This window comes from Lepidochelys kempii, chromosome 11 (assembly GCF_965140285.1).
Source record: "Lepidochelys kempii isolate rLepKem1 chromosome 11, rLepKem1.hap1, whole genome shotgun sequence".
NCBI classification, from domain to species: domain Eukaryota; kingdom Metazoa; phylum Chordata; order Testudines; family Cheloniidae; genus Lepidochelys; species Lepidochelys kempii.
In genome coordinates this window covers 12,599,559-12,618,060 of record NC_136390.1, presented here as the reverse complement: position 1 = coordinate 12,618,060, position 18,502 = coordinate 12,599,559, and the positions used below count along the sequence as shown (strand labels likewise).

The 18,502-nt window shown below is 43.9% G+C and overlaps 1 protein-coding gene across 6 annotated transcripts in view; it reads right to left on the bottom strand.

Moving 5' to 3' along the window:
- The window catches only part of LOC144929079 (kalirin-like), a 130,726-nt gene that overhangs the window by 10,664 nt on the left and 101,560 nt on the right, over positions 1–18,502 (bottom strand). For 5 of the 6 annotated variants that reach the window (XM_073305149.2, XM_078854783.1, XM_078854784.1 and 2 more), the window contains 7 exons: positions 16,312–16,339; positions 14,990–15,161; positions 13,662–13,783; positions 11,844–11,975; positions 4,781–4,945; positions 2,528–2,606; positions 1,060–1,260 (listed from right to left, as the gene is read on the bottom strand). In XM_073305149.2, the coding sequence (XP_073161250.1) occupies positions 1,060–1,260; positions 2,528–2,606; positions 4,781–4,945; positions 11,844–11,975; positions 13,662–13,783; positions 14,990–15,161; positions 16,312–16,339 (899 nt within the window). The remainder of the gene's footprint in view (positions 1–1,059; positions 1,261–2,527; positions 2,607–4,780; positions 4,946–11,843; positions 11,976–13,661; positions 13,784–14,989; positions 15,162–16,311; positions 16,340–18,502) is intronic. The other variant, XM_078854786.1, reaches the window with a different exon arrangement.

Here is an 18,502-nt window from a genome sequence, read left to right as displayed (position 1 = left end):
AAAAACAAATAAAAAACCCAGCTTGAAAAAAAAAAAATCACATGAAACCTCCAGGAACGGCTAATATTAGAAAATATAACTGCAAATGACCTAAAAATGGAGGAAACTAAAATGTAAGGCTCAGCATGTAGCTAATGATCGCTAAAGACACTGGCAGGCCATGAAAGCGGTAGCATGATTATTTCTCAACCATTAATTTATCAACGGTCTTTGAAAAATCTAAAGCAGCCTCAAGATATCGTAATTTGCTCAAAAACTGATTCAACATATGGTGGCAATTTCTCTGAAAGCAAATACATGTATTTACTGGGATTGGTCTATTTATCTGTAGAGCTGATGGATAAAGCTGTAAAAAAAACCCGAAATTTTCAAATGAAAATATTTTCCTTTTGAAAATGCACACACTGAAAGATGTCCACCCAGGTCTATTTAACTGTGTAAATATATATACACATAGCCCACATGTATTTCATGGGACAGTCTATCTCAGTAGCATTTTACAATAATAACATCAAGCTCTTTTAATCATTAGATTTCAAAGCAGGCCACTATTATTATCCCCATTTGACAGCTGCGGAAACTGAGGCACAGGGAGGACAGTGACTTCCCCAAGGTAATCCTGCAGGTTAGTGGCAGAGCCAGGACTAGAACTCAGGAGTCTTAAACCATTGCTCTGTCCACTAAGCCACCTTGTCTCCAAAAACCTTTTCTTTACAGAGCAAGGGCACTTGCCTATGTTTTATAGTGACAAATGCAGTGCAGCATTTGGGTGAGATTTGACTGATATATATTTGAACACAATTATTAAAAAATGGACAGAGTGGGCCAAATTAATCTCTGATGTATTCCCACTGCCTTCAGTGGAGTAACATCAAACATGAACTTGTCCCAATGATTCTTAGTTTCCTTTAATCCATAGATGAGACAGTAGAAGACCAGTGTGTAACGGGTGCTGTACTTGGAACTATAATCTAAAAAAAGGGGCAGCGGGTGAAATCCTAGGCTCACTGAAGTCAATGGGACAGCCTCACTTAAATCCTGATCCTGCCAGGTACTTACAGCTCTAAAACTAAGATATAGGACGTGGGCGACTCATAGGTATCGTGGATCGTTATGTACTGAGGATGCTGCAAATGCTGTAACAAAGCTGCTTCGTGTGCTGCCTGCTCTTTCTTTTTCATTTTTTTACTAATGAATTTCACGGCGACATCCTTCCTGGTGGCTTTGTGAATACATTTCTTTACTATGGAGAATCGACCCCTGGAAGACATGACAATGAAGACGATCCATGAATAAATCATGTCTGTTTTTTCAGTGCAATAACAGTGATTTTCAAAGAGTTATTGGATTCAGCGCATTAATATTTTACAAGGAATCAGATAGGTCTAGTTATTCATAATATTTCCCTACAAAGAACCTATGTTCCCTATCCTGGGAGTTGAGATTTTTTGGGATGAGCAAAAGGTATCATTTCTCTTTGTACAGTCATTGTGCTGTTGTCTAATAATCTCCCGCAGGTTCAATTTGCAGCTGCTACTTTTTCTTTTAAATAAGCACAAAAATATTTTCTTAATAAAAACTACAATTCTCAGGAAGCCAAAAGAGCCCCCTCCCCATTAAATTAACAATATTTAATCATTTCACCTAGTCATTTCAGATAAGATAAAGTGATTATGAGGGACAAGCAGCAGTAAATCACTTATACAGGGTAGGTGAGACTTGTCCAAAGCTGTCCACAATCATTCCGCAGTGGAGGAACAAAGTGAAATACTCCTGTCTTGTAACTAGTAAAGTAGTTAAAGAATCCATATACTGAACAGACAGATACTAGATGAATTGTACATCGCCCTACAGAGCCACAATAGAACCATAACCCATTAGCCCCAGAAACACTGGCTTCCACCTCTTGACCTAAAGCAGCTCTCTTAGACTGCCCTAGTAGTAGATCCCTTATCTTTATATATTGGCCAACCCCTAGAGGGTGACCTCACACAAAGTATTCTACATTACCCATTTGGGCTCCAGTTCAACAGATCATCTCTATTCAGCAAAGCACTTGCATGCATGATTAACTTTAATCATGCACTTAAATACTTTGTTGGATAGTGATGGACTTAAGCACACGCTTAAGCACTTTGCTGAACTAGGGCGCTGAGAAATAAGTATATCAAGATTGGCTGGATTATCAGGATATCAAAAGCCCAGGTCAAACTAGAGAAATGAGAGCAGATGCTAGCAAAAACTTCCAATGACAGATACAGATTTCCACAACTAATAGGTTAGGAGTTCACATTCAGCCATTCATTTCTGAATTACAGTCCTCAGACTACATTCTAAACTCTGTCTTGAAAGTGACATATTTTGTACTGATTTTATTGCACAACACCATGAAAAAAAATGGCATTTTTGAAAAGGCAAGAAGGAGATGCTGCATTTACTTGGTAGCTATAAAAAGAACCCTAAACATTCTCCTGATGGGAAAGCTTCACCTGGTTGTTTTTGTGTTTTATTACAATGCTAATATTACCTCCCAATCTCATGCAATTCCATATAAGCAAAGTCAAAGTTTTCTTTCCATGAAACAGTGGCACCATCAGCGGCAGCATCTTTGGGGAAAAACATTCAAGAAAGATCCAGGTTAAGAAAAGTTTCCTAGGTAACATAAAACATGTTTGATTGATCATATAGCATGAAAAATTTTAAGTGTCTTAAAAGAAAAACTAACAATTAAAAGTCCGTTTCCATATCTCTTCCCTAGGCAAAACTGCCATGGGGAGATTCTGCACTGTGCCTCTAAAAGGTGCATCCCAGGAGAAGAGGAAGTTACGGTGACTTGAAGTTACCTTTGTGCTGGGCTGCTCCAGTGGCTGCAGGAGTCTTCACTATAACAAAGACAACCTGCGGGGCCGAAGTTATAGTTGCCCCTCTGGGCACAACTACACTGCAGCTGGGAGTGAGCCACCCAGCCCCTGTAGACAGATTCACACTAATGGGGTTTGAACTAGTGCACTAAAAATAGCAGTGCAGATGTTGCAGGTTGGGCTGGAGTGCAGGCTATCACGGCGTGGAGAACATAAGAATGGCCATACTAGGTCAGACCAATGGTCCATCTAGCCCAGTATCTTGTCTTCCAACCGTAGCCAATGCCAGGTGCCCAGAGGGAATGAACAGAACAGGTAATCATCAAGTGATCCATCTCATCGCCCATTCCCAGCTTCTGGCAAACGGGCTATGGACACCATCCTTGTCCATCCTGGCTAATAGCTATGCGTGGACCTATCCTTCATGAACTTCTCTAGTTCTTTTTGAACCTGTTATAGTCTTGGCCTTCACAACATCCTCTGGCAAGGAGTTCCACAGGTTGTGCAAAGAAATACTTATTTTTGTTTGGTTTAAACCTGCTGCCTATTCATTTCATTTGGTGACCCCTAGTTCTTGTGTTATGAGAAGGAGTAAATAGCACTTTTCCCCCTTATTTACTTTCCCCACACCAGTCATGATTTTATGGACTACTATCATATCATAGAATCATAGAATATCAGGGTTGGAAGGGACCTCAGGAGGTCATCTAGTCCAACCCCCTGCTCAAAGCAGGACCAATCCCCAATTTTTGCCCCAGATCCCTAAATGGCCCCCTCAAGGATTGAACTCACAACCCTGGGTTTAGCAGGCCAATGCTCAAACCACTGAGCTATCCCTCCCCCCAATATCCCTGCTTAGTCTTCTCTTTTCCAAGCTGAAAAGTCCAAGTCTTATTAATCTCTCCTCATATGGCAGCCGTTCCATAACCTAATAATTTTTGTTGCCCTTTTCTGTACCTTCTCCAATCCCAATACATCTTTTTGAGATGGAGTGACTGCATTTGCACATAGTATTCAGTATTCTATTATTTCTTACAATATAAAACAAAATTATTTATATTACAGTTAGTGCCTAGACCCACCAACCAAGACCAGAGCTCCATGATGCTAGGCATTGCACGTAGTAAGAGTCAGACCTTGCTCCAAAGAGTTTATGGTCTAGATAGGCAAGGCAGAGTCGGGGAGATGGAAAGTATTATCCCTATTTTACAGATGGGAACTGAGGCACTGTGGATCAAGTGACTTGTCCAAGGTCACACAGGACCTTGACCGCAAGTCCATCCTCCCTCTCCATTTATGACTTGATAAAATACATTCATAGGTTTTAAACCAAGAGAACCTCAGTTTCCTTATCTGTAAAATGAGGTTAGTAATCCTGCCTTATTCCCATCTCAAGGGTGTGAGGAGGATTAATATTTGTAAATGGATTTGAAAGCCTCAGATGAAATGCCTTACAGGAGTGAAGAGGATTATTGGCTGGGTCTTCATTTAACTTGATTATATTTCTCAAAATGGCCTACTTTCCAGACAAAGCCGGTGGCATGTGGGAGTGGGGAGGGCAAGAGAGGAATTGGGCATACATTCCCTGGCATTGGGGGATATGGAGGAATCCTGTTATGGTGGGGTGGAGGAATGGCGAGATTTCTGGGATCCATCAGATACTCAGTTATTCAAATGCCTTTTCTTTTTAGAGAGAAAGGAGTTGTGTTGATGCTAGGACTTGGTGAAGCTAGTAACATTTAGGACTACTCTGAGGAAGTATCTAGCTTTCTCTGATATTCATCACCTTATTCATCACCTGAATCTCAGCTCTGCAAGGGAAATTTAATGTTGACCAATCAAAGAACAATTCTCCTTTCAAGCACTACATTCTCCTTCTCATCCATCAGCTGGCCTTTTCCTTTTCACAAAGTACTCACCATACTCAGGGAGACTCACAAACTCCGACGGCTCACTAGGTAAACTAATTCCCCAGGGATTGCTGGCGCTGACTCTGAACTGATATCGACAGCCTGGAGTGAGATCTTCAATGACGAGATAGGTATCCAAAGTGGAGGCTACTGACTGCTGCCAGACCTGGGATCCTGAATTTTATGGAGAGAAAGAGCTAGCTGAAGAAAATACAGTTTGATTTAGCTTAGAAGTAGAATGCCAGTTCTTAAAGCTACCTAGCACAATTAGCCACCACCGTTTACAGGTTATATAACAGAATGACAAGGCCAATTCATAAAGAAATCAGTGTGTGAATGAAGCATACTCAGTAAGAATTCTCTCTCCCACACCCATATATATGTCACATGAGGCTGCGTATATTGTAGCAGCTAAAATCCATGGGCTTTTTTAAAAGGTAGAAATAAAAAAGCCTCTATTATTATGTAGTTAATTTTGACCACTGACCTGAAAACACACAGAATTGTTTGCAATGATACATTCTTGAGTGATTTGCTCAAGATTAGTTTTGATGGGCCTAATGCTCTACTACAATACGCTGATTTTGAGCTGCTTTAATTTCATTAAAAAGAAAAGGAGTACTTGTGGCACCTTGGAGACTAACCAATTTGAGCATAAGCTTTTGTGAGCTACAGCTCACTTCATCAGATGCATCCAGTGGAAAATACAGTGAGGAGATTTATATACACACAGAACATGAAAAAATGGGTGTTATCATACACACTATAAGGGTATGTCTACACTACGAAATTAGGTTGAATTTATAGAAGTCTGTTTTTTAGAAATCGTTTTTATACATTCGAGTGTGTGTGTCCCCACAGAAAATGCTCTAAGTGCATTAACTCGGCGGAGTGCTTCCACAGTACCGAGGCAAGCGTCGACTTCCGGAGTGTTGCACTATGGGTAGCTATCCCACAGTTCCCGCAGTCTCCGGAAATGAGATTCAAAAGTTCGCGGTTCTTTTCCTGTCTACCTGGCCAGTGCATCTGAGTTGAGAGTGCTGTCCAGAGCGGTCACAATGGAGCACTCTGGGATAGCTCCCGGAGGCCAATACCATCGAATTTTGTCCACAGTACCCCAAATTCGACCCGGCAAGGCCGATTTAAGCACTAATCCATTTGTCAGGGGTGGAGTAAGGAAATCGATTTTAAGAGCCCTTTAAGTCGAAAAAAAGGGCTTCATCATGTGGACAGGTGCACGTTTACATCGATTTAATGCTGCTAAATTCGACCTAAAGTCCTAGTGTAGACCAGGGCTAAGGAGAGTGATCACTTAAGATGAGTTATTACCAGCAGGAGAGTGGGGGGGGGGGGGAGAAAACCTTTTGTAGTGATAATCAAGGTGGTTAATTTGCAAACTGGATACAATTAACTTAAGCTTGAATAGAGAGACTGGGAATGGATGTGTCATTACACAAAGTAAAACTATTCCGCCCCCCACACTGCTCTTCGAATATTCCTGTTAACTGCTGGAAATGGCCCACCTTGATTATCACTACAAAAGGTTCTCTCCCCACCCCAACTCTCCTGCTGGTAATAGCTCATCTTAAGTGATCACTCTCCTTGCAGTGTGTATGATAACACCTATTTTTTCATGTTCTGTGTGTATATAAATATCCTCACTGTATTTTCCACTGAATGCATCTGATGAAGTGAGCTGTAGCTCACAAAAGCTTATGCTCAAATAAATTGGTTAGTCTGTAAGATTCCACTAGTACTCCTTTTCTTTTTGCGAATACAGACTAACACGGCTGCTACTCTGAAACCTTTCATTTCATTGTGTAGAGTGATCCAAGAGGTTCTAACTTGCATTAGGCATGTAGCCTCCCTTTGGAGTTATACTGGTGTCAAGGAGAATCAGGCCTCCCTTGTGATAGGGCTTCCACCACATCCCCCAGGAGACTATTCCATTGTTTAGTACATGACAGTTTAGTACATGGTTTAGTAAACAATAGTGCATCCTAAACTTTTCTTCTCACAATGTCATCCAATTATTCTTTGCTAATATCTCCTCAGACTACCCTGAGATAATTTTTCTCCCTCCAAACACATCTTCTCTCTAGTTATTGTTTAACCAAGCTACCGCTATGTAATACTTTTACTCTTTCCTTTAAGTCAATCCCTGAAACCCGTCATTTCTATTGTTCTCTGAACTCCCTTCAGTTTGTTAACATCTTTCTGGGCACAGCATTTGAAGTTCTCTCTCACAGGCTTATGTTGATGTGCCTGTGTACAATGTTTCAGTGAGTGTGAAATCAGGTAAAGAAATGGGACATTGACTTGATGATTTTCTCTCTTTGATTACAGTGAAATACAGTGGGAGAAATTCTATGATGCATTATTTACAATGGCAAGAGGGGACTAGGCCTTAGATAGGATTCTTTGAAGGACCTAGATGAAGAACAAGTTGTCAGGATTCTCAAAACATGTCTGTGGCATACATAATGAGATCTGCTAAATATGGAGCCTTCCAGGAATAAAATTCATGGACGAGACCAAAATACATCCCACGAAAAAATATCCAGACAGATCTGGAAATGACAGTGGAATAACTGGGTGAAATACCAAAGGAATCAGCAGAAAAGGAGATTCTGTACTGGAGATTTATTTAAAAGAGGGGCCTCTCGTTACCACAAATAACTGAGTCCCATTCAGTCTCTCCTCACCTGTGCAGATGCAGATTGGTTCAGTCATTTGCAACTGGGTCTTCTGTGAATGCCCGGAAACCCAGGGGACCCTTCACAGGAAGGGCTACAGGAATGGTTCATGGACCTTGGTGTCTTGTTTGAAAAACAATGGAAACCAGCACAAAGGATTTTGGGATACACTGGAGGATTTTCAGATGTAATGTACCAAATGTGGGAAAAAAGAAAGAAGACAACTGGACCAGTGGTAGTAATCACATCTGGGAAGGAGGCACAGGCAGCCACGTTACAGTCCAGATTCACTGAAGATGGCATGACTCCATATCACAAATCTTCAACCTCTGGGCCTGAAAAACAACCTGGGGTATGTTTTGATCTGGGGCACGTGAGCTGCATGACATCCATTAACATCCATGTAAGTCACAGTAGTATTGGGCATTCACGTGGCAAGAGAAGAGCAAGATGCACAAGCATGGAGTATTTTTATATAAATTAGAGTCAGGAGGCGGAATTTGTGTGTATAATACTTACTATTTAACCTTAAGTTCTTACCATAAAGTATATGCTTTGCATAAAGTACATGAATGTGACTATCTGGGAGGTTCGCTTACAAGGCAGACACAGACAAGGAAAAGTCAGTGATCCTTGTGATCCTTACTGTGGATATGTTAAGCTGCCTGTGTTTTTGATCCAAATAATCAAAATACTCAAAACTACTGCTTTTTAAAATGTTTTGGATTACTGTTAATGCAAAGGCTATTGTTCTTTGTCAGATGTGCCAGTCAAATCGATGCGATGAGGGTTAAGGTAGATCATTCACTAAGTGACGGGATTTAGACGATTAAATTCAAAATTGCTTCTTACGTTTTTGTTGTAGAATGATGAAGGGAAAAAAAACAACAACAAAAAACAAAAAAAGAGGCCATATGCCTAAGGCAAGGCGTTCCACCCAGTGAACATTGCGCCTTTGTGGGCAGAAGGCGAACAGGAATGTGAATCATTTCATATTACCTTGGCATAATGTGTTGCTAGGCCCATAGGGATGGCAGTGCATTTATTTTTTCAGGGGGAAAGGAGTGTTGGAATGGAGAAAGGTGGTAGAATGCAGTGCTGGATGGAAGAAATACAGGAAGTGGGACGTTACTGGAATGCAGGAAATAAAATTATTTGGCTCAAAAACACAGGCAGCTTAACGTACCCACAGTAAGAGCCCATCAGAAAAGCCTGTCTGATACAGTGACAGTATGATAAGACTTTGAATCAAGACTGGACATCTTTGCATTAGCCAAACCCAAGTTACTGGGCTCAATGCAGGAGTAGCTGGGAGAAATTTAATGGCCTATGACAGGTGTGGCCAAACTGGGGCTCACGAGCCAAATGTGGCTCTTTAAAGGGTCAACTGTGGCTTGTGGAGCTCAGGGCTTTATCCCGCAGGGGGATGGGGAAGACCCAGTGCCCGGGTCTTCACCCCACAGTGGGACGAGCTGGCACTCGCAGCTTCAGCCCTGTAGCAGGGCACCATGGCTCAGGACTTCAGCCCGGCTGGGGGATGAGTTGAAGCTCGGGGCTTCAGCCCCCTGGGGGTGAGCTGGTGCTTTTGGCTTCAAGCCTGCAAGAGGGTGGCAAGGCTAGGTTTCAGTCCCATGGGAGGGGCACCGCTGCTGGGGGCTTCAGCCCTGCAGGTAGTGCCTAGGCTCTGGCTTCAGCAGCACATGCTCATTATAACAGGAAATTGCATCACTGTGGAACCATGTAGACCTCATGTGCTGTGATCTCCTTGCATGCTGCACACTACAGGCCATGTTTACTATTCATAAGTTGTAGCTGAACAGTTTTAGATAAAAGCATTAACCCTACGTTAATTTCATGGATGACAGTGACATCTTCAAACTGTAAGAAACCAAGTATGAAGAAGAAAACCAAAGTTTTCAGCCAGAATGGGGGGAAGATTTTGCATTCACTAGGAAAGGTGACAAACCCCTGTGCCTTATCTGCAATGTATGCTCTCTCACTACAAACGTCACTATGAAACAACTCACAATAACGTTTCCTCTAAATACACTCCTGGATCAGAATTAAGGAAAAACAAGATAACCGCATTAAACACTGCAACAGTCAGCAGACACTACTTTTGGCATTCAGTAAGGTAGCTAACAACAACTGAAACTAATTTTGTTATGGCATGGAGCATCGCTTGTACGAAACGTCCGTATTGTGATAGAGAATTTGTTAAGAAGAATATAGCAGACATTGTTGCAATTTAAATTTAAGTAACACAAAACTTAAACAACTAATACGCCAAATTCCAATTTTGTGCCACACTATGGTGAGGCGGATCTCCCAGATCGGTGCTGATGTTGCAAGCAAGATGCAAAATGATCTAAAGAATGCTCTAGCATTCAGCCTAGCTGTCGACAAATCCACAGATATTCAAGATAAACCACAACTAGCAATATTTGTTCACTATGTTTCCACGGATTTAATTGTGAAAGAAGAAATGTTGGACTTAGTGGCGCTGAAAGAAACAGACCGCAGTGTTGACAAAAAATGCACTTGACAAAGCATTGACAAATGGCAATGCACTGCTGGATGAACTTGTCAGTGTTGCAACGGATGGAGCACCTGCAATGGTGGGAAAAAAAGTAAGTCTTATCAGACTTTTCAAAAGCGACCAAGTTTCTGGAGTTTCTCCCTGTTCATTGCATCATCCATCACGAACATCCCACAGGCAGATACTTCAAGTATGAAAATGTTATGAAAAACAGTCCTGGAAATTGACAAATTTCATCCACTCAAATGAGAAGACTCAGACAGTTCAAAGTGAAGCTTTCACTCTTCCCTTCAAAAATATTACGGAATGTACAGCACACAGCTATAAGCACAGGAATATTGTCATCGGCCAGGTCCAGCTTCCCATATATGCAGCGCCAGTGGGCCTTTAAATGTCAAAAAGCACACAAGTCATTCTGCACTTGCTCACGCTGTTGTTGAACTGCTCCTTGCTGCTGTCAAGTTGCCCTGTGTATGGCTTCATAAGCCACGGCATTAAGGGGTAGGCGGGGTCTCCCAGGATCACAATGGGCATTTCAACTTCCCCTACGGTGATCTTCTGGTCCGGGAAGAAAGTCCCTGCTTGCAGCTTCCTGAACAGGCCAGTGTTCCGAAAGATGTGTGTGTTATGCACCTTTCCGGACCAGCCTGCGTTAATGTCTGTGAAATGCCCACGATGATCCACAAGCGCCTGGAGAACCATTGAGAAATATTCATTGCGATTAATGTACTTGGTAGCTAGGTGGTCTGGTGCCAGAATTGGAATATGCATGCCATCTATCGCCCCTCTGCAGTTAGGAAAGACCATTTGTGCAAAGCCATCCACAAGGTCACGCACGTTGCCCAGGGTCACGGTGTTTCAGAACAGGATGCGAATAATGGCCCTGCACACTTCCGTCAGCATGAGTCCAATGGTCGACTTTGCCACTCCAAACTGGTTAGCGACTGATCGGTAGCAGTCTGGAGTAGCCCGTTTCCACAGTGCAATCACCATGCGCTTCTCCAAGGGCAGGGCAGCTCTCATTCTCGTGTTCCTGCGCTGCAGGACTGGGACGAGCTCATCACACAGTCCCACGAATGTGGCTTTCCTCATCCAAAAGTTCTGCAGCCACTGCTCGCCATCCCAGACGTGCATGACGATGTGATCCCACCACCCACTGCTTGTTTCCTGAGCCTGAAAGCAGTGTTCCACCCTGGTCAGTACCTCTGTGAAGGCCACAAGCAATCTCATGACGTAGCTACTATACTTGGCGAGATCAATGTCGCATTCCTCTTGCCTTTGTAGTTTAAGGAACAACTCCACTGCCACTCGTGATGGGTTAGTCAGAGCAAGCAGCATATTGGTCAACAGTTCGGAATTCATTCCTGCAGTCCGAAGAAGCAGGGCAGGGCGTGCAGTACACAAACCGTTGAAAGATGGTGCCAAATGCAAACGGAAGCACAGGGATTGCTGGGGTGCGAAGCAATGCATCACGGGGCATTGGGACAGGACCCAGGATGCCCCACAACCCCCTCTGCCTTCCCACAACTCTTAGCGGCAGAAGAGGAAGAGATGCTCTGGGGGATAGCTGCCCAGAGTGCACCGCTCCGAATACCGCTGCAAGTGCCGCAAGTGTGAACACGCTGTTGTGCAGGCAGCTGACCGTGTCAACACACAACAGCGGTTTCCCAGCAGGGCTCTCTGAGTGGCGCTGTAACTCTGCCCATGTAGACATACCCTAAGAGCTCTGTCTGGGAGCACACCTTCTGTATGAAACCCGGGGGAGGGGAGGAGGGGTGCCAGGCTCCCTTGTACCCCCTTAATGGCACCCCGGCTGTAAAGGCTAACGTTTTCCTACCTTCTTCTCTGTACTCTACAGTGTAGCCTGAAATGGGGCAATTGCCTGTACTGGATGGGGGCAGCCAGCGAAGGATCACTGAAGTGCAGCTTCTTTCCTGAGCGATGGGACGGTTTGGGGCTGCTGGAACACCTTGAAAAGAAAAATCAGTACCCCATCACCTATTGTTTGTACTTTACTGCTTAGAGCATATAAAAGAAAGCCCTACCACTGCCCACTGTAGACATGAGAGTTGTCTGGACAGCGACTGGAGCAATCACAGGAATTGTTATATCAGAACTGGTCCATCCAGTCAGGTATCCTGTTTCCAACACGGGTCTATACTAAAAGGTTTGAGAGGAAGGCCAATGTCCTCTAGACCATAATGTGCTTACTCAGTTGTGCAACACTATAGCATGGGTGGGAGTTTCTTCTTGCTCTCAGCTGGTGCTCAGCTTTGCTCTGAAGCCTGAGCACCCCCTCTCTCTAGTGATATTTGAGGAACAAAGGAAGACAAGTGCAGCCACGGTATATTTCAGCATCACTGAGGATGGCATGGCAATATCATCACCTTTGACCTTGGAGAACAGCAAGGGGGGGCGGGAATTTTCACTCAGACACATGGCGATTTGTATTAGTTTATTCTAACTATGGTAAATGCAGGTGCATTGGTATCCTTAGCCCATTGCTACTGGTTTCTGCTGCAATCTCAGTGCCTGATCCAAACCCACTGAAGTTAAAAAATTTCCGATGAGTTCACTGAACTGAATGGCCCGTTGGTGTGTTGAGCTCAGAGTAATGACTTTTGAATGGCTGACATTGCAAAAGGTGACAGACAAGGCACATGGGGTGGAATTAATAATAATAATACTTATTTGAATTACTGTAGCACTTAGGAGTCAATCAGCAATTGCTACGCATGTAGCGAAGCACTGTCTGGAATACGGTGGCAGCTCATTTACCCACTTACTTTTCCGGTAAATCTGACAAATCAAACCAATGGGGCCCATTGTGAGAACAAACAAATTGACTTCCTAAATGTTCAGGACTCGCACCTCCACAAGCCATCAGTTATACATTCTTTACGGCTGCATTGCCTCTAATGCCTCAGGCATCTCTCATTTGAATTTCTAAAATATGCTTTGTTGGAGTGGAGGTCACCAACAATCAGCTCACCATTGGGACTCATTATAATTCCACGGATCCTTCATCATTCTTCAAAGGTGAGTTCCCTCAAAGTGTTTTCTAAGGGCCAAATCCTTGCCCCCTCCCTTCAAAGGAGGTGGAAAGCCCTAAACTCACCACCAGTAAACTTCTTGCCCCCTTGCTTAGGTGTAGGCTCCCCCGGCCAAAGCATTCTGCAAAGAGGGAAGAGCAGGGGCAACATCATCATCTATGCTAATGATTTGTAACTTGGAAAGGACTCAATTTCCTTCTTACGCTCACTGAAAGTGTTTATGCAAATCACACTTGGTCTTTGCATTGGGGCCCAGTCTGGGCCCGCAGGGTGCTGTGGTTACAGGAAGCTGCATTCTCAGCTAGGATGGGTAAAGGTTATGATGCATGTTAGGCCAAGATTTTAAAACGTGGCCCTTAAAGTTAAGGCACCTAAATCTAGAGCTAAGCATCAGCTGCTCCCTCTGACACGAGTGGGAATTGGGGTTGAGTAAAGTCTGCATGGTTTGGCCCCCTTGTTTGTCATCCACTTGCAACAGCTCCTTACCTACTTGTTTGGACAGTGGCTATTTGTAAGCGCTCCCAGCCTCCACAAAGGGGCTCAGCAAAGCGGTTGCTGCATTATGTTTCAGAAGCACAAAAAGATAAGGTAAAATCCAATACCTTGCACTTTGACTGTAGCGGAGGTCGAGGCTGTTCCATGTTCATTTGTTGCCACACAGGTGTAAATACCACTGTCCTGAGGCATCAGGTTACAAATCTTCAGGGTGATTTCCCCAGAATCACTACAGGTGTCAGAAACATCACATTTGAAAATGCTGTTTTACTAGTGACTACTTACACTGGCATCTCTTGTAGCGTATTGGAACGATGAAGATGTCTTAGAGGGTACAGTGGGCACAGATAAAGGATGTCAACGCAAAGCACTAAGGAGAAATACATACTAAGGGTATTTTAGTTCTCCTGGGCCAAATTCAGACCTGTGACATTGCTCCATTGAGTCCAGTGGATTTGCACAAGGTTGCACTAGGCCTGAATTTGGCCCATTGACAGACAATTTACGTGCAGTCATGCGTTTGGCAGCATTGCGGTGGAGAAAGGGATGTTGGAAAAAAAGACTCAAGGCAACAAGACTAGATTGATCCCCAGTTCTGAAGAAAAAAGGGAACCACTGATGTAAACACATCACCTGTATGGGACTATCACCCCTCTAAATACCACAAGGAGTCGGTCTGCTGAGTAAGTACAAGCAGGGCAAGTTAGAGTAAGGGCAGCTGTGAAAACTGATGGTCTCCAGGGGATCTCTTGACCTGGCAGTGCGTTTTGATGAATGAGCACAGTAACTTTTTTGATTTCTCATTTTCACCCGACTCTGCATTCCCAGGGTACACCTGTGCCAGAACCAGAAGCACTGAAAAAAAAAATCTTTCGAGAAAGCTCGTTCCCCTGAGATTTCCACTTTAATTTTGTCCTCCCAAGTGGTTTAGATAAGCTGTAGATGAGCATCTGAACTCAGGCTGCTTATCTGAACTACTCAAACTCCAGAGCTGGCAAGGTTTGCCCAAAGCTGACTGCAAAGCTCTCTGGAAAAATCTATTTTCCCTCCCCACATGGGGCTTTTAGGGCATCCAGCATTCTGATGATCCGTCTTTCTGTCCAAGCACAGTCAGCTATGACTTCCCCTAGAGACAATCCACGCTGTTCTTGGAACAGCTGAAGGAGGTCCCTAGAGGGTCACACAAGACACTGCCTCGTCCCCGAGGCGAAGCATATTCCCAGGTTGGGGAGCCACAGACTTCACTCGAGTCCCAAACTTTGACCCCCCCATAGCGGACATATATAATGTGCTGCTACTGCAGCACGCCAGGCTGGCTCAGATAATCGTTTGTCTTTAATGTGTCTTGCAGGCAGATTGGTGCCGTCACCTCGTTTGATAGGAGGGAAACTACTAACAAGCCTGAATACTTCGGGAGTCCAATACATGAACTTACCAGGATGAAACTGTATAAGTGGCTGTGCTGTTCTCATTGTCGAGAATATTTTGATCCGGTCCCTTCCAGGTTATGTTGGGCTTTGGCCGTCCACAGACTTTGCACTGCAGCATCACCGTGTCACCAAGCAAACAGGTGATATCCACTAATGGCACGAGAAACTCTGGAGCCACTGGAGGAAAAAAAAAACAAAACCCACACACACAAATCCTTTTAGCCAAGCAGAAGAAATGTGCCCCCACCCAGACCCGATATTTGAATACAAGCATTTAATCCTACCCATCACAGTGGGGTTTTATATAGGATCATGTGCCTGAATGATGCCTTTAAAACCTTGGTACCAAGTGCTGAGGATACAGGAGGCTGGAAGGGAAATTGCTGAAACTGCGACTTCACTAAGAGCCAGACTGTGATGGCTCTTGCATGGCCTGGCAGGGGTGGGAGCCCTGCAAAAAGCCCAACATGCAAGGGCCTCCCACAGTAGCAGTCCCTTTGCTCGGGAAAGCGCAGAGACTGCTGGCTTCTTTTCTCCACCTGGGAAGCAGGTGAATGGGTGAGAAGGAAGCGGGCTGTGTCCCTGCAGCCTGACGAATAACACTGGCACACTGGGGAAGATGGCGCAACACCTACAGACCCCAGTCATCGGCGTGTGGGATCGAACCGGGGACCTCTGGAGCTTAGTGCATGAGCCTCTACTGCATGAGCTAAAAGCCACCTGGCTGTTGGCTAAGGTTGTAGAGCAGATTCATTTTCTCTCTCCAAGTGGTCTTGGTGCCACTAGATGGGACAGAACACCACATCCAGGAGGTGTCTGGGTTACAATGGCATGCCATACCAGCATAATAAATGGCGCAGAGTGAGCTCCTGCTCCTTCCTGTTCACACTGAGCAGCCACGGGAAAGACTGCACTGGCCTGAAGCACAATCTCCTGATGCTCTTCCTGGGTCAACACAGCTCCACCCTGCCTCTTTGGCAGGGCTGTACCACCACCCTTAAGATGCTAACGCTCAGGCACTGTGTATTTCACAGGAAGTCTGACACTCTTGTTTTGAAAAGGGCATTTGGGGGAAGTGCGGGTCTGGCGATTTCAGCACTGCATGGATCCTTTGGTTGTTGACAGGACGTACTAGGACCAGAAGGAATCCTCCTCATGCTGATTACCCTGGAATCTAGCCAAGATTACTCAGGCAGTGTGCCCATGTGGGACCTGCCCTAATGTGAGTCACTATGATCAAACCCTGTGAAGTTCTGTTTTATGTGGGTTGATCCAGGTTGCTGGCATGGCAGGAAAACATTGCAGTGCACAGCTGTCTTTCACTCACCTTCTTGGATGAAATTTGGGTTCATTATCTGAAAAATGAGAAGAAATAGAAACATTTAATTTTTTTTGGACAATAGAGAAGCAACACCTTTCTTCTGCAAGGTAAAGTGAAGAAATGGACATGAAATGCAGAGAGACAGACTGATCAGAGAGCACGAGAGGAATCGCTAACAACCAACATACACAGCAAGCATCTATAAGGGAGTTCTAAATGGCTAGTGCATAGTTAAAAAGGCAAATTAAAATTTTAAGAACTGTTACTTTAATAAAGCATAACCCTTTTCAGTGTTAATTGCAGCATAGGCAACAGGCAATCATCTAACTCTCTGAAGACTGTAGGCTATAGTTTATTTTTATCACATATGTGGTGATGCTCATGCTATTAATTCCTTTCTTTCTGCAACCACATGATATATTGTTCCACCATGTGATCAATTGCACAGACACGTGATCAAATGCATTTATCATGTACCTTTGACCATCTCACCTGCACTCTGCTCACTAACCCATCTCTGCTGAGACACCTTTTAATCTCCGAAATGCTTTGGTAAAAAGGGGGGAAGGGGGGGGACAGTGAGCACAGAATATCAGGGTTGGAAGGGACCTCAGGAGGTCATCTAGTCCAATCCCCTGCTCAAAGCAGGACCAATCCCCAACTAAATCATCCCAGCCAGGGCTGTGTCAAGCCTGACCTTAAAAACCTCTAAGGAAGGAGGTTCTACCACCTCCCTAGGTAACCCATGTCACAAAAATATTTACTTCTTTGCCCTCACTCTCAATTACAATGGTTCAAGCCCCAGGGCTGACAGATTCCAGTCCAATGACAGCATTAAGATCTAATATCTCATGGCCTGTTATGGCTATAAAAATCTTGCCTTATCTCACTGGCTCTCTGGGTATCTCTACTTTCTAAATTATTTGCACCTAGTCATGGTATTTGTGAGCTCTTTTATACAATGATGGAATGCAGTCAAAATTAGAAATGATTTATCATTCAATGACCCACACATGGTGATTGAGGCAACTTGACCTTATATTTTAAAGATAGAGGGATACAAAACCAATACCAATAATTTTTACAATGCTACATCTATAACAACACCTCTCTATAGTTTGGCATACACAAAATACATGATGGTGAAGAGTGGTAAGAAGATTTTATTGGCACTTGTTTAGGGTAAATTCATTAACCCACTGTTGATTCATGAGCCAAGTTCAGGCCAGTAAAACACTGTACCAGCACCATGTACACACCAGTAACCCTTTTCCTCTACTAAAACATCTTTACATGCATTTATCTAGGTGCCAATCTGAGAGATATCAGTGCAGTGAAGGTCTGATTCAAAGCCTAGTGACACTGATGGAGTCTATCCATTGCCACCCTGGGACCATTCAGGCCTCAAGAGCAGAAACAGTAATGTTTAAAGGTAACCTTTTAAAGGCAAAGAGGTTAATTCAGCATTTTTTGGCAAATACCTTTCCATAGCAAATAACACAGAGTGAGAAAAGTGCTAGAACATGCATATAGCACAGGAAGGTTTCAGCCTTTGGGCTAAATTCTGCTGATGATGCTCATTCATGCATGCCTGCAAACCTTCAGGTTGCAGCAGAGACACATGGGGGAAGTTGGTTGCCTAACTGTGCCTCCTCCAGAAGGTGTAAAAAGACAGCACTCGTCAGGCCCCCTTCAATTTTCAGCATGGAAAGGTGTAACTGCAAGTGGCAAGAGGGAAATGAAGAAGGCCTCCAGGGTACATATACACCCACTTCTGCAGCTGACCAGAGCATGCTCTTAGGCATCAGAGCTCTTCATGCATTATCTTCTTTTCTTAGCAAAAAGAGAATGTAGGAGGAGACCATGCTCAGGCCCAGACTCAGGCAAAATAGGGGCACATACCAACACAGGTTTGCTGCATATATATTTCCATTTGGGATGTGGGTTACCTAACTTCCTAGCGTTGGCCAGAATTTGGTCCTTCACAGTAGATCTGATAGGAATCAGAAATTTATTGTAGTGGATGAGATCACTGATCCATACAAGCCAGTACTGTACATCTAGTACTCTAGAAACAGTCAGTAATTGATACTCTGGAGCAAAGCCCCCAAAACTTTTCGTAATAACGTACCTAACAAACTAGAATTCTGTACACAGGGGACATCATTTTGACACTCTGACATTCTGGAAATAACAG